This window comes from Sinocyclocheilus rhinocerous, unplaced genomic scaffold, assembly GCF_001515625.1.
Source record: "Sinocyclocheilus rhinocerous isolate Xijiao unplaced genomic scaffold, SAMN03320098_v1.1 scaffold588, whole genome shotgun sequence".
Classification (NCBI taxonomy): domain Eukaryota; kingdom Metazoa; phylum Chordata; class Actinopteri; order Cypriniformes; family Cyprinidae; genus Sinocyclocheilus; species Sinocyclocheilus rhinocerous.
Window position 1 is genome coordinate 499,287 of NW_015635063.1, and position 14,994 is coordinate 514,280.

Sequence of the window (14,994 nt, forward strand, 5' to 3'; positions counted from 1 at the left end):
CCAGATCATGGATATGAAGAGAAATAAAATGTATAAATAATGCATGTTTCCAGAGTAATGACTGTATATCAAAGATTTGCGCTAAGGAAGCCAATCAAACCACTGTAAGAGAAAGAAAGAAAGAAAGAAAGAAAGAAATGTTATTGGATCGATTTCCTCTTTCAAAACAAACGAGGGTTGGGCTAATTTTTTGCGCCGTTGTATGTTAATTATATATTACGTTTTAATTATGGCATAAAACTTTCTGGGTCCATCGTTGCGCCGTTTTTTTTTTTAGTAGTATTTAACGAAAACTTTATGTAGGCTATTTTAAATGTAATTGTGCAGAGCACTATTTAAAAAAAGAACAGGTGTAGATTACAGTGGGTGTGTGCTGATAATTTTGAATTATAATAAAAATACATCAATTTTACATTTTTCGTTGATGTGTAAATGTAAATAATAGGCTGAATAAGTCTGAGAACGAAAAAGGTGTCTGTTTGTGCTGTAGAATAATATTCTCATCCAATGCACTTCAATGACAGCCTCGACTTTGATTTTCCATCGTTTATTGAGAAGATTGCCGGGACTTGTGTCCCTGCAGCTGGATTTGGCTTACACAGAATGGAGAAAGGTTTGGATGATAAGACGGTAAGACAGCAGACTGCTGGACAGGTGCACAGGTATGACAGAGTGAGACGTCTCGTGACGCGCACGTGGCCGCTGTTTGTAAACATACTTGTGCACAAAATAAAAATCATTACAACTTTTTCAGGAACAATTAACACGACAAACAACGTTGTGTCTTTATGTGAAAACAGTCATTAAACAGTGACTTACACCATCCACAAAGGTCTACCAGTAGATATACTCTATGTAGTGCTTGGTTTTTTGTTTTTGTTTTCTTTCAATGCATAGAATGTTTGCACTGCAAACCAAAGTATACAAACCAACGAAATTATATTTTAGGACAATTTTCCTTTATAATGTAAGTATAATCATCTTTATCATGCGAGTTAACTGATATCCGCAGAGGAAGAATTCTGATTTGCCAAAATAAGCATAATCATAAAAAATAAACAGAAAATAAAAAATCGGGAATTGAGTTTTGCACGGTGAGCAAGTGTCATCTGTACGTATATTCATATATACAAAAGCATTTGAATATATCTAACCAATCTAAATAACAGTAGATTTCAGTGCAATTTCAACAAATACGAGCGGTGGTTGCCACCTTTATTATTTAAAAGGGACTCTGTATAATTTTCTTTTCCTACTGATTTGTGAATTCATCAGAGCAGACCTTTGAAACACTGAATGATCACATTAGTTCATCAGCAAGACTGTGAAAAGGGATCTGCTTTGAACACATTTAATAATCAAAAATATAGCAGTTCCGTGTACGAATGAATAAATACACACATATGCCGAACATAAATGAATACATAAATAAATAAATTAGGATAGAGTTCAACTATGAGGTAATCCATCAATGGCTATTTTTCGTCATTCATCGCGGGGAGGGGGACAAAACATAAAGCTGGGTGTATCTAAGTAGAGTTGAACCGCAGAAAAGTAGTTCATCTGGATTACCTGTTATTTGCATACTTCACATTCACCAGTACAGTGAAAAGAAACACGAGTTGTGAAAAGAAAACGGTACTAATCATGAGCACACGCGCATTTGAGCCAAAGCGATGATCCTTGGTCCCCAAAAGTCAGTTTCGTTTTGTTTTCTCCTAGAAGTATAGTCCATCAGTGAGCCGCGGAAAATTTCAACCTCTTCTGTTTTTGTCTTTGGTTGCAAAACCATACTCGCACCACGTTCTTTTTGAGCTCCAATTTCTCAGCTATAGCCGCGATTTTCTCCGACGACGGCCGGGGCTGCACCGCGAAATACGCCTCCAGAGATCGCTTCTCCGGGGCCGCTATGGAGGTCCGCTTGCGCTTCTTCTCGCTGCCGTTGTAAATGTCGGGTTTGCTCATTTTGTCGCGCTGGGCGCCCTCGGCCTCCTCCAGCCACGCCTGGAGGATGGGTTTGAGCGCGATCATGTTGTTGTGCGACAGAGTTAGAGACTCGAAGCGACAAATGGTACTTTGGCTCAAGCAGCCCACGCCTGGGATCTTTAGGTTGGCCAGCGCGCCCCCCACGTCCGCCTGAGTCACCCCGAGCTTGATCCGCCGTTGTTTGAAGCGCTCCGCGAACGCCTCCAGCTCCCTCGGGTCAGTGTCCGAGTCGTTAATGGAAGGCAGTCCGTTGTTGGCGAGTCCCGACGCGCACTGGTGCGCACCGCCGTGGTGGCCATGTAAGAGGCCGTGGTGCGTGAGCGGCGAGTTCATGTTAATAGCAGCCTGGTGGGACAGGTGGGTGAGCCCGTGCATGTGGGAGTGCGGGTGGGCCGACGTGGAGATCAAGCCTCCGCCGCCGCCGCCTCCTCCGCCGCCTCCGCCGGCCCCCTCGTGCGCGCTGGGCATGAGCGCGAGTGACGGCGAGCCGATGTGCTCCATGAGGTCTGGCGGCTCCAGATTCTGGTGGTGGTGGTGGTGATGGTGGTGGTGGTGGTGGGCGAGTGGCACGGTGGAGCCAGACGAGCATGGCACGGTGTTCATCGTGTGGTACGTGGCGTCGGGCTTGAACGGGTGACTCTTACCCTGGGACACCGCGATGTCCACGGCCGCCAGAGCTTCGGCGCGGGCCAGGAGCGTCTCATCCAGACTGGCGAAGATGTTGCTCTGGAGCTTTTAGAGTCGTAGAGACGAGGGGGAAAGTCAGAGAAAGAGAAAGAAAGAGGAGATGTCAGCTGGGAAATAGTGTCAACACACATAACACAGAGAATACTCCTTTTAAGAGGCTTCCAGTCATAAAAATGAATACAAAAAGGCTGAAGCCTGAGCCTTCAGTGGGCATGCCTTCAGAAAAGATCACAGGCGTGCAGATGATTGCTGTGGAATACATGAAAAAAACATTAAGGCGGTGTATGCGCCTCCAGCGCTCCTTCTCGCGCGCGCAGGAGAAAAACGCGAGAGGAGAAACGCAGAAGTTTTGGAGCTCGTTTACCTGTGGAGTCTGCAGACAGGCTCTCCGGATCGCCTCCGAGCTCGAGTGCAGAGATGTGTACTTGTGCTCAGGTAAGCTGGGATGCATGGCGAAATGATGCTGTTTGCTGTTCATGGACATCATGTTTGCGCGGGATCCGGCGCAGATAAAGTGCGCGAAAAGCAAAGCGAGAGTCCGGCGGCGCCTCTTCTGGCGTCTCACAGCAGTCAGGCGGATGCGGTAGCGCTCGGCTGCTGATGGTACAGAGGAGATGCCCGCAGTGTGTGTGTGTGTGTGTGTGTGTGCTCTCATCTCATGTCCTCCTCGAACTGTAAATCGGCCTAACGACGGTGAGGAGGGCTTCCTTCCATACCTGTGGATTCTGCGCGCATGCGCGCTGCTGCCACCGATTTAGAATGTTGCGGCGTTAAACATTGTGAGAGTGGAACCGCTAACATTCCATATGCAAATGAGGGCTCAGCCAAATGACTTTTTAAAATGTTTTAAAGCACATTGCATGAAAAATACGTCCAAGACAATCTTTTAAGATAATTGTTTAAGATAACTGTTATAATTGTGTGTGTGTGTGTGTGTGTGTGTGTGTTTTAATAATATTAAAATGTCTATAATCCGCATAATTGTTCTTATATGAATGAATAAAATCAATTCAAATCTAAACAGGAAATATATAAATATAGATAAACAGGGAAATAATGTAATCAATTTAAGTTTATTTTTTAAAATCGTTTGCATGAATAAAAAATTATAATAAATTGTGAATGTTATTGATGTCGTATTTGTTTTGTTTCAGTTTCAGAAGAATTTGCCAGCCTGGATATTTATATTTAGCTAATGTTTAAATAAGTAGGCTACTGGCTGCACCGCGTTGATTTATTAAGCAATCATGTTTATATTAAATAAAATAAACGGAAAGAAATACGAATAAAAACATTCGTAAAGATATAACGAAGATCGTTTTAGACATTTCATATAGAAGCTATGCATACATTACAAAATTACGTAAATTGTAAAATTTCTAGACATCAAAATATAATCTGTGCTTATATCAATTTCAGAAGCGGAATTTGTATTTGAATATTTAAATTTCGCTCACGTTAACGCGAGTCATAGTAGCATTGTCTTGATTGATTACGCAACTTTAACTATCATGTATATTTCACTAAACTCTAATCACGGCATTAATTTTTAATCGCCTAACGCTTCTAGTTGGCGCTAATGAAGTGTTAATTCACTAGCATTAATTAATTCTTTAAACGACTGAAGGAGTATTCCGGTGATGACACAGGAATAATTCACCATTAAACTCAGAAAGACATGTTTTTGCATGCACTATTATTAAAATTATGACAATTACAGTGTCATAACACTAAATCATGAAACTACTTGAAAATGAAACCATACACATACAACAGTGTTGTTTTATTTAGACAACATCCAAATACAAAAACATTTGCAGAAATATTTGAAAAATAGAAAATGACAATATTTTCAAACCTTATGCACAAATATCATTTATTGTTTCCAGAGTTCAAATACAGAATTATTCAGATGCCACATAATTCTGTACAACCACAAAAGCATTGAAATTCCATAGGAAAAAAAATCTGTTTAATTTCAAGAGAAAAGCATAATGTTAACACCTTATCCCCTCAGGATACTGAAACGGTTTTTATAACATACAGTAACATCATCCAGCACACACTGCTGTCATAATAATAAACAGTGAAGCAATTTCGTAATAAAAAGCCCTGATGGAAAAGAAAGGCTGTTAAATCTCGTTGAACCCCTAAAAAGTCACTGAGAAGTAAACCCACTGAATTAGATCAAAATGGAGACCATGCTGGAAAATACTTGAGATGCTTCTGCTTCTACTTTAGTTTTGAGAGTTTCGATGGACTGGAGATGGTCAATCCTGGGGGACACTTGCGCTTGGTGGGCTGTGTGGGATTTTCCACCATAACTCCAGCTCGGTCACTGAACTCAACAACTGAAGCCTCTTCCTCAGAAGCAGTAGCAGCATCACAATGGGTGGTCTCCTGAGTCAAAGATGCAGTTTGGTGCTCTCTTGCTGTTCCAGGATCAGCCAAGAGGTTGCTACAGAAATCCAGATCTGGAATTTGGGTGGCATCAAAGTCTGGCGATTGTGATGAAGATGATGATGATGATGATGATGATGCCAGAGGAAGGTGAGAGACCTGACTGCTGGAGCTCTCACCTTCAGCCATCATAGAGTCCAGCTCAGAGATCTTGTCCAAGTACGCTGCATCCATACAAGCTTCGCTGTTACCCACAGGGTCCTCGGAGCGCTTGAACTCCTCTCTATTTTCATCCAAACGGGGAAGATCAGGTCCGCAGTCCATCCAGCCTCCACACAAGACCTCTTTGTTCAAATTCACAGTGGTTTTCTCACCAAAAGGAGCACCTTTGTTGACTTGGAAGGATCCTGGGCTTTGGTTGACTGAGGATGAGCTGGTTGGGCCCTGGCAATCATCAAAACTGAGTCTTCTCAGGTAAGTGAGAGGTTTGAGACCTAACTTTCGGTCGCTACAAACCGCAGCAGGACTCTTCAAGCTCAGAGATCTGAGAGCCGAGGAGGGCGTAGAGGGAACCGTAATGTCTTTGAGTCCATCGTTCTGTGGAGTCAAGGGCCCTCCTAGAAAACCTACCCTTTGGCACACATCAGATGTTGTCAGGAGGCGCCCATGGTTGTTGGGAAGCTCTGAACACTTTCGGTCCAGGTCTGTGCAAACAGAAGTTTCTTCCATTTCACTCAGGCTCCTTCGCATCAGGGCGATTCTTTCAATCCCTCCGTTTTGAATCCCTCCAGAGGCAGCGCTTGAACAAACACCTTCTTCAGACTTAGGGCCGTCCCTCTGGTTCTGGGCTTCAAGCTCTTCGATGTATTTATCACTGCGCTCCAGAGCTCTTTTCAGCTGTGCCACGTCCCGCTCATACTGATGAATTTTAGCCTCAAGAGCTGCGACTGTATACCTGCCAAATCTCGATGTAAATTGAGACAAACCACAAATAAGATCAATTTTGTACATCTGAGTTACTAATACTTTGTAAATATACATAAATAGTACCTAAATAAATATGAATAATCTATCCGTTGTTGTAATTTTTTGATCTAGCTTAAAATGCAAGTCGGTACACCTTACCAGCATTACATTATGAACATGTGCTTACTTTTGAGGAGATCTGCTGTCCACTTCGGCTTTCAGGCGCATATTTTCCTGGATTAAGTCAAAAATTTGGGACCGCAAAGTTTTGTTAGCCTGAGGGGAAGAAACATGTTGCTTTCAGAATGGTTTCTTTTTTTATTTTTAAGCACAGAACACAAATAACACCATTTCCCATATTTCCAGCAGTCAGTGAAAATTAATCTATATATATATATATATAATCTCATTAAGGTTTTCTATGCACATTTAAATAACAGTTATTATTATGTTCATATTATATTATTTATATTCTTTTATTAAGCAAATTTTTTATCCATTATTAAAGCCACAAATTTTAAAATAGTTTAATAATGGCAAATGAGACATTAAATGTCTCACATTAAAGAAACAATAAACACTTAATTTCATATATTTTCCCAGAATGCACTACAGAATATTTGAAAACCGAAAATGTGCATTATTCACAGGAATAATGAGAAATAACAGAGGAGACTGCAAATTTTCAAAAATGACACATTGACCAAATGAGCACAGTCAATGCATAGTATCTTAAAATGGCTAAATTATGGGATTATATTTATTTATGCACTATTTTGTCCCATTTTTATTGTATTCAAAAAAGCAATCACATTCATACTTCTTTTAGCCTTTCGAGGTCCTGTTTGACCTTCCTGTAGAGGTCATTGGCAGCTCTCAGCTTATTGGCTGATTCCTCCAGAGCGCTCGAGTCGACAGTATTGGTTTCACTCTGAGGAACCAAGACCGTGCTCGGTTCCACTGCCGTCTTAAGTTGCATCTCAAGGCTCAGGTTTTTGCTTTTCAAGTCCTCGTTCTCTTTCAAAAGGGTTTCGATTTCATCCTGTAAAACAGATGATTCATAAGCTCAGTGAATGAATCTTCCTGGCTTTCATTGCATAGCTAGGACAATTCCTTACTGGCACATTGTGTTAAAACAAGTGTTAAGTCAAATTTGGAGTCTCGTGCCTTAGTAGTTCAAGTCTGTCAGTTACGATGAGGCCCAGATGGAATGGACCAGATTTTGTTTAAAGGGGTCATATGATGCTTTTTTAAACAGCTTTTTTTAGTGTAACAGAATATGTTGACATGCTTTAATGTTCAAAAAACACATTATTTTTCAAATACTGTACATTATTGTAGGTCCTCTATCGCCTCTCCATTTATTTTTGGAGGGAAGTCTGCAGAATTTTGTGGTATGGATTCAAACATGGCAAAATGGGTATTCCACTCTAAATTATACAGGAAATGTCAACAGAAAATTGTGTTCATCAAAGCATTTCATTGGGTGTTTGACTAGAAGTACCTCGTATTCTCTTAAAAGCAGCTCCCCTCGAGTCTTTCGGAGGCGTCTCTTCACAGAATCACTCTCACTGGACTCAAAGTCAGTTGTGGCTCCTGTGAACACGTATACACAGAGGAAGACATTTAATCACACTCGTCATCCCACAATAAAACGTAGTTCTACAGCTTTGCATTTCAAAAACAGCAATATATGATTGTGAGGTCCGCTGACATTACCAATGATTTCTCTGCAGGGGTTTTCTGGGGTGATGGCCACTCTACAGGTGGGACACTTACTGCTCTTCTCCAGCCACACTTTGATGCAATTGGAGCAGAACACATGGTTGTTGCAACAAATGACCGGCTGACGGACCTTTGAGGTGTAGATCAGAACAAACCAACAGGTAAATGCAAAGTAGTGACTGTTAATATTAAATCGTACAGGATTATTAGAAACAAACAGGACAGAAAAAAAACATCATTGCGAACAAATAACCAAATGCCTATTTAATTACAATTATTTGTTTGATTAAATGTTTTTAACACAACATTACAATGCACGTGTGTATGTATATTTATTGATTTTTTTGCTGTTTATCCCTGTAAAGCTGCTCTGAAACAATCGGTATTGTTTTGTATCAATATATGTGTGTGTGTGTGTGTGTGTGTGTGTGTGTGCTATGGCATAGCATGTCAATTTTCCCATCCTGTCTATGTAAACAATTTGCCCTGCCCACCTTAAACTCACACCATTCAGAGCAGGTGATACATGTCAAGTACTGTGTTTGCAAATGTTTTAAATAGATTGCAGTGACTGAATCTTAAAACAACTTTAACGCTCCTACCTTATCTGGCCCTTTTTCTTTCATCACTCTTTATCATCACTCTGTGAATATTTCAGGGCTTCAATAACTACATCAAATGCAACAGTGTACAGTCAGAAGCAGGCGTTTAGACGAGTGCTGGCTGGTCTTTATTGATGTTTTATGTTTTGGGAGAAAACAAAAACGGGCCTCAGTGTGTTCTACTGTAGAAAAACTATCGCTGCTTTAAGTTATAGAAACATTGTTGTCTATAATATGCACTTATTTACACATTATCTTCATTAATGCACGATAAAAGTGCGGTGCATTATGTTAGGTATAAATGTAGGCCTGTAATATAAATTGTATAATTAAACAAAGAAGAAACGTGAAGTTCACGCACACACTGCACGACTCTGTGTGTGTATTTTCTTCTGTCGTGTATTTAAAGTTTTTTGAAAGTTTGTTACCTTTCCGAGGCAAATCTGACAGGATATCGGTAAAGTCAGTGAAAGAGTAACGTTTTGAAAACTTTGCGCCATGATTTAGTCCTCACATGAGAAACATGCTCCAAAACTCCCTCCAACAGAAACAAAGTAACGAGCAGCGCACGCGACTACGGCAAGCGAAGAGTACTTAACTACTATAACGAAACGCGTCCTCCGTAGAATACTGCACATACTCACTGCGGTTAGCTTTGTTTGAAGACTTAAATGATTAATGCGTTTCTCAAGTAACGTTATTTGAACAAAGTTCTTATGTAATAAATCTTGTTTTTATAGAATTTTTGGTCAAAGCGAATTCAAAAGTAATTGATAGACTATACTCCGGAATAGAATCTCATATTTTCTGTTAAAAAAGAATGGTAATGCATGCTTTCAGTAACCATTAACAACAATAACAACAACAAGCAATAATAATAATAATAATATATAAAAGTTAAAATTATTATTAGTAGTACTAGTAAATAATAATAAGTACATAATTAGATTAGTGGATGTAATGTTAGTCATCATCATCATCGTCGTCATCGTTGTTGTTCTTGTTGGTGTTGGGTATATTTTATGTATATGGTCAAATGCAAATGTATTTACACTTGGCTGAATTGCATCTTAAATCTTAAATCACAGGCTGATGTCTGAGTGATCAGTTTGAGATCCATTTCAAAATGTGTCCTGAAGAGCATTTGTCATGAATGGGATCTGATGAAAATATGCAAAATAATGTATAAAGTAATCAAATGTCTTATTAGCAATTAAAAAGCCAATTTATGTGTGTTTTCTAATATTTAAAATACTTTTTGATGTATTAAAAATGGTGTTTGTCCCTCCTGTTCTGTGGATGCATCTTGCCTCTTTGTTTCAAGAGTTTTATCACAACAGTGCAAACCTTTTTCATTTTTATTTGATCTCATAATTCATTGGTCATTGCCAAATGATGGCTTTATTATCCCATAATGACAGACCCAGTGGCTGAGCGCTTGTGAGATAAATTCATTAGCATCGAACTGATGCAAAACTATGTTGTACATTGATTGCATCAAGCGGACTATTGGTGCTGCGACTACATTACTGTCATTTGTTGCAGGTCTTTCATGTCAACACAGCGCATGGCGACTTCACTTTGTCTAGACTATGAGTAGTCTGACTGTACGCCAGTAGGTCTGAAACTCAGAATTAGACATCTGCATGTAGTAAGAGAGAGTTTGCGCGCGTTTGTGAGCAAAGGCCAAACTGCTGAGCATGCGCTTACATAATAACATAAATTTGCCTTGTTTTCTTATTTTTACAGACCCCCTCCCTCCCCTTTTGTCTCCTGTCAGTGAGATCAGCATCTCAGAAATACACACAAAAATCGCTTGCTACTCACTTCATCGTTCATAAGTGGAACAAGATCTGTGTCAACAAGAGACGTCCATTTCATCACCAAATCTCCAGTGAAATGAGTCATCCAGCGCAGTGAAAGACCTCATCACACGAGCCTACAAAAACACCCATCCCGAGATGAGAAGCTCACCATTTCTGTTGTTAAGAGAGAGGTATGAGTTGATTTGCATTGCTGATGACTCATTTATTATATTAAACCCTGATGGTCCAAAGTTTGGGGTCGGTACAATTTTTTTAAAGGGGTCATATGATGCTGCCCTGGCTCTCTCTCCACAGTCAAGCCGCATCCGGTTCTTTACGGTTTTGTGTATTTGGTGTAATGAAATGTGTTTATGCGAATTAAGCTTCAAAAAACACATTATTTTCCACATACTGTACATTATTGTTTCTCCTCTATGCCCCGCCTTTCTGAAACGCGTCGATTTTTACAAAGCTCATCGGTCTGAAAAAGCAAGGTGTGCTGTGATTGGCCAGCTATCCAGTGCGTTGTGATTGGCCGAATACCTCAAGCATATCTCTTTAGATTTGAGACTTTAGTCTTTGCAACTTTACAGATCTTCTTTATGCACCAAGAGCTTGTAACACTCCAAAGAGAAAGGAAAAACTGAAATCGCATCATATGACCCCTTTAAATGTTTTTGAAAGCCTCTTATGCTAATAAAGGCTGCATTTATTTGATTAAAAATAGAGTAAAATCTGTAATATTGTAAAATATTATTACAATTTAAAATAACTGTTTTCTATTTGAATTTATTTAAAAATGCAATTTATTCCTTTGATGCAAAGCTGAATTTTCAGCATCATTACTCCAGTCTTATTTTATAAAGGATTTTTTGATGAATGGAAAGAACAAAAGAACAGCATGTATTTGAAATAGAAATCTTTTGCAACTTTATAAATGTCTTTGTCACTTTTGATCAATTTAATGCATCCTTACTGAATAAAAGTATTAATTTCTTTAAAAAAATCTTTCTGACCCCAAACTTTTGAATGGTAGTGTATATTATGTTATATTATAATTAATGTAAGATTCCTAATGTTTTGATGATTTATGCAACCAGGTACAGTTTTACACGATGCATGATGGTTATTGTCATAACTGTTTGTTAGAAAACCCATGGCAGTTTACTTCAGAAATTTGCTAAAAAAAATTAATTTGTAATCCCACGTGAACATGTAAAAATCTAGTTCAAATCATATTATTGGAACCTTTGCGATACTCTAAATATTGTATTTTGCCCACATATGCTTCAGACAATGGTTTGTAATCTTTCCCCCATTAATTGGTGACAGTCAATTAATCACAGCCGGTTGAGGACCGCAGGATCTATTGATCTCGTCCGAGGCCTTATTTTTCATCCCTTAAATGACACAGATCGGCACATTTGCCTTGGCCGGGTAATGGAGGGTGGCGAGCCAATGACCCGTGTGTCAGGCCTACATGTGTCCCATGCTCGCCCATTGTGAAATGACATCTTTACCATTTAAGCTGGAAAGGTTTAGACTGCCCTAAGAGCAAGGCGCTGGGACAGGCCTTGCTCCGCTGCTCAGCTGACCTTTCTGTTTAAAGCTTAATCACTGGCAAGTGCTTACATTAATTAGCCTGTCCTCTCTCTTTCTCTCTCTATTGCCCACCTGATCCCACACACACACACACACACACACCAACATCATGCCAGTGGCTTGAGAACCAGAATGAGTGTAACCTGCAGTCGTGCACATCTTGAGGACATTAAGACATTTTCCCCCGCAATCCTGCAGGCTTCACGTATTGATTAGCGTGGCCCCTGACCGCGATCGCTGCGGTGGCAGAGAGTGTGTCATGGAGATGAGGGGCCCCTGCTGTCCGCAGGGTTCTTTCCTAAGCCCCGGCTCTCTCTCCACAGTCAAGCCACAGCTGACGTCCCCTCCACAGCTCAGACACCTTTCATTGCCCTTTCCCAACCCTGCCCTTTAAAAGTCGGAGCCGCATCCGGTTCTTTACGTTTTGCATCATGAATTGAAGCTCACGGCATCTGGAATTATCCATTATGTGTCAGAAACTGTGCTAAAAGCTTGCAAAGGAAGAGTAAAAACATCCTCGGAAATGTTCACACTGGATGTGTTCTTGCATAAAGAATAAAGAATTTTTCTGATGTTAAACATTTTAGTTCAGCTTAAATCACAGGAACAATAGACTGAATCGCCTGTTGGGTCTCATTCACTAATAGATATTTGTAGGCAAAGGAGAACTTCTCACAATATGATAAAATACATTTAAAATAAAATATCACCTTAAAATATATAAGGCCACCCAGAGTGTGTTATTTATTTATTTAGTTAGTTAGTGTTAGTAATATGTGGTGTGTGGTTTCAGTTGTTTCTACATTTTATTTATTTATTTATCTATCTATCTATCTATCTATTTTTTATTTGCGTATGTGGTTTCAGTTGTTTCTACATTTTATTTATTTATTTATTTGTAAATTTAGAACTAAAGTTATTGCTGAATTAGTTTGTGAAAATGTCCGTACGCACATGGATTCAAGCTCATGGCATCTGATTAAATCAACCCGATCTCATGAAAGTGCGTGTAAATAGTACGCTAAATAAAAACGAAAACTCGTGGTATTGATATGCAAAAATTGACTTTTTACGTACTATTTACACGCATTTTCATGAGATCCGGTTGATTTAATCAGATGCCGTGAGCTTGAATCCTTGTGCGTACAGACATTTTAACAAACTAATTCAGCAATAACTTTAGTTCTAAATTTACAAATAAATAAATAAAGCTGCGTCACGCGGATACGTTGTTTACGTTCATATCAAAGCGCAAACAATGTAGAAAACGTATCTGCGTGACGCAGCTGACACAGAATAGCATATGCTGTTTACGTTTAGTGGATAGTCTCCAATATGGCACCAGGGTGACATGGAGGAGACGAATTGTTGAATAAAGTCGTTTTTTTTTTCTTTTGCGCACAAAAAGTATTCTCGTAGCTTCGTAAAATTACGGTTGAACCCCTGATGTCACATGAATTATTTTACCGATCTCCTTGCTACGTTTCTGGACCTTGATCATGTAAGGACCCTTGCTGTCTATGGGAGGGTCAGCGAGCTCTCAGAATTCCTCAAAAATATCTTAATTTGTGTTCCGAAGATGAACGGAGGTCTTACGGGTTTGGAACGACATGAGGGTGAGTAATTAATGACATAATTTTCATTTTTCGGTGAACTATCCCTTTAAGATGCTGTGGAGCAAGATCGGTCAGCTGGTTAAGTCAGGTTTTGCCGTCCCACAGCGCAAAGTCACATGACTTTTTTGATGCGTAATTTACTCTGCAAATGCGTTTCCATTTCCCATTATTCGCATTAACCCTTTTTCGCACAAGTCAAAAACCACCCCAAGCGAGCGTAAAAACGTTTTTGCGAATTAAGGGATTTTTATTCGAAATTTGGCATTCACATCACTCGTTTCTGATGCGATACTTCAGAATGCGCATGAAAACAGGGTGAAGGAAACATAGCAATCGTTTTTGCACTTTCGTTTGGTCACACCAGTATTGAAGAAATGACATACTTCAAAACAGTTAAACATAGAGCTCTACACTTAAGACGCCTGTCCCGCCCTCAGAGTCATCTGATTGGACCAAAGATGTCTATTTGCCACATGCGTACATAGACCAACAGTTAAGCACAGATTAAACACAAGAACCCATATCCTGCACAAACGACCCCTAATTCCACTGTAGTCTGCCGAAAACCAGACACAAATGAATACATGCATATAAACACTCCTCTAATGGAGAGCGTGGGATGCCACCCCAATTATTAGTACGAAAGTCTGTTCTCTAGCTGTGCCGCCACCCCCTTCCTCTCTCTTCTGTCTCCAGCCTCAAATTTATTCTCCTCCGCGGGTGCAGTTTTAGTGGTGGGCCGTGCGTCGCGGTGCAGAGAGGAGCAGCGTGCGGTGATTTTATTGCATTGCCTACAGGCTGCTTCAGCCACACGACTTGCTCGTGCCGCCCCCACCCTTCCACGCCACAGATGAGGCTCCGCTCAGCCCGACGGTGGCTCCGCTACACCCCTCTTCCTCCATCCAGCCCTCTCTCAAGTGGCCCCTGGGAACCGAGGGTGGATTATTATGGAAATACTATCATCCACTGGCCCTCTGAAGCACAGCTGGGCAGGGCCATCATTACATGCATTGTGGCAACCTGTTCTGGGAAGGGCAAACGCGAACGTCACGGCGGCAGAGATGAGAGTGGCATGCATAGATCACATAAAATGTGTGCTGAATAAAATGCAAAAAGCTTCAAAATGACCTCGATAAATTTTGTACTTTTTATTAGGGCTCCCTCGCAGCTGTATCTCACAGGACGCGTGTAAATAAGACATTTTCATCTCAAATATTTTATGTCCACCTGCATTACGGCCTGTTTCTTTTGCATGGCAGGAGCTCTTGTCTAATGCCGTTGTGTTACGGCGCTGATATCAGCGTAATCTGTGCAGCAAACGTCGCGTTTTGTTTGTTCCTGTCGAGGGACGGATGGTGTGTCCGTGTATCAATCATAGTCACCGGTCTGAGCGCTGACCAGCCTCTGAGTGATTGCGTTTAGTTCCTTACGAGATATTTCTGCCACGCTTGTTATCAGATTAACCCGCCCACTGAGGCTGATCATTCACTGCCCAATAAACGGGGTCAGTCACATCCATCAAATTACTGTACTCGCGCTTTCTCCCCCAATCTCGTTTACTTGCTGAAGTAGAGCTTTGGAAATGTAAACAAAACAGTAACATCA

General features: G+C 40.5%; 2 protein-coding genes across 4 annotated transcripts; both read right to left on the reverse strand.

Moving 5' to 3' along the window:
- Positions 1–879: 879 nt before the first annotated feature.
- LOC107746626 (POU domain, class 4, transcription factor 1-like) lies at positions 880–3,387 on the reverse strand. Its single transcript, XM_016560921.1, has 2 exons — positions 3,038–3,387; positions 880–2,718 (listed from the first exon to the last, which is right to left on the reverse strand). The coding sequence occupies exons 1-2, from the start codon at positions 3,326–3,328 to the stop codon at positions 1,735–1,737; spliced, it is 1,275 nt and encodes a 424-aa protein (XP_016416407.1). The 5' UTR covers positions 3,329–3,387; the 3' UTR covers positions 880–1,734.
- Positions 3,388–4,541: 1,154 nt separating this feature from the next.
- Positions 4,542–10,340, reverse strand: obi1 (ORC ubiquitin ligase 1). 3 transcript variants are annotated; one of them, XM_016560862.1, is made up of 7 exons: positions 8,795–8,812; positions 8,367–8,433; positions 7,759–7,894; positions 7,544–7,635; positions 6,860–7,081; positions 6,227–6,315; positions 4,542–6,037 (listed from the first exon to the last, which is right to left on the reverse strand). In XM_016560862.1, exons 2-7 carry the CDS (start codon positions 8,388–8,390, stop codon positions 4,906–4,908), a joined length of 1,695 nt encoding a protein of 564 aa, XP_016416348.1. In that variant the 5' UTR covers positions 8,391–8,433; positions 8,795–8,812; the 3' UTR covers positions 4,542–4,905. The 3 variants fall into 3 exon arrangements, with proteins under 3 accessions (XP_016416348.1, XP_016416346.1, XP_016416347.1); XM_016560860.1 differs by lacking the exons at positions 8,367–8,433; positions 8,795–8,812 and adding an exon at positions 10,194–10,340; XM_016560861.1 differs by lacking the exon at positions 8,367–8,433 and having other exon boundaries at positions 8,795–8,988.
- Between the last annotated feature and the right edge of the window lie 4,654 nt (positions 10,341–14,994).

Bases quoted from the DNA above. Each gene is read 5' to 3' on its own strand.
- LOC107746626 (XM_016560921.1), bottom strand. From the start codon at position 3,328: ATGAGAGCACACACACACACACACACACACACTGCGGGCATCTCCTCT. The intron at 2,719-3,037 runs GTAAACGAGCTC...CGACTCTAAAAG, and splicing joins CCTGTCTGCAGACTCCACAG to CTCCAGAGCAACATCTTCGC.
- obi1 (XM_016560860.1), bottom strand. From the start codon at position 10,274: ATGACTCATTTCACTGGAGATTTGGTGATGAAATGGACGTCTCTTGTT. The intron at 7,636-7,758 runs GTAATGTCAGCG...ACGTGTTCACAG, and splicing joins CCCCTGCAGAGAAATCATTG to GAGCCACAACTGACTTTGAG. The intron at 7,082-7,543 runs GTACTTCTAGTC...TCTGTTTTACAG, and splicing joins TGCTTTTAAGAGAATACGAG to GATGAAATCGAAACCCTTTT.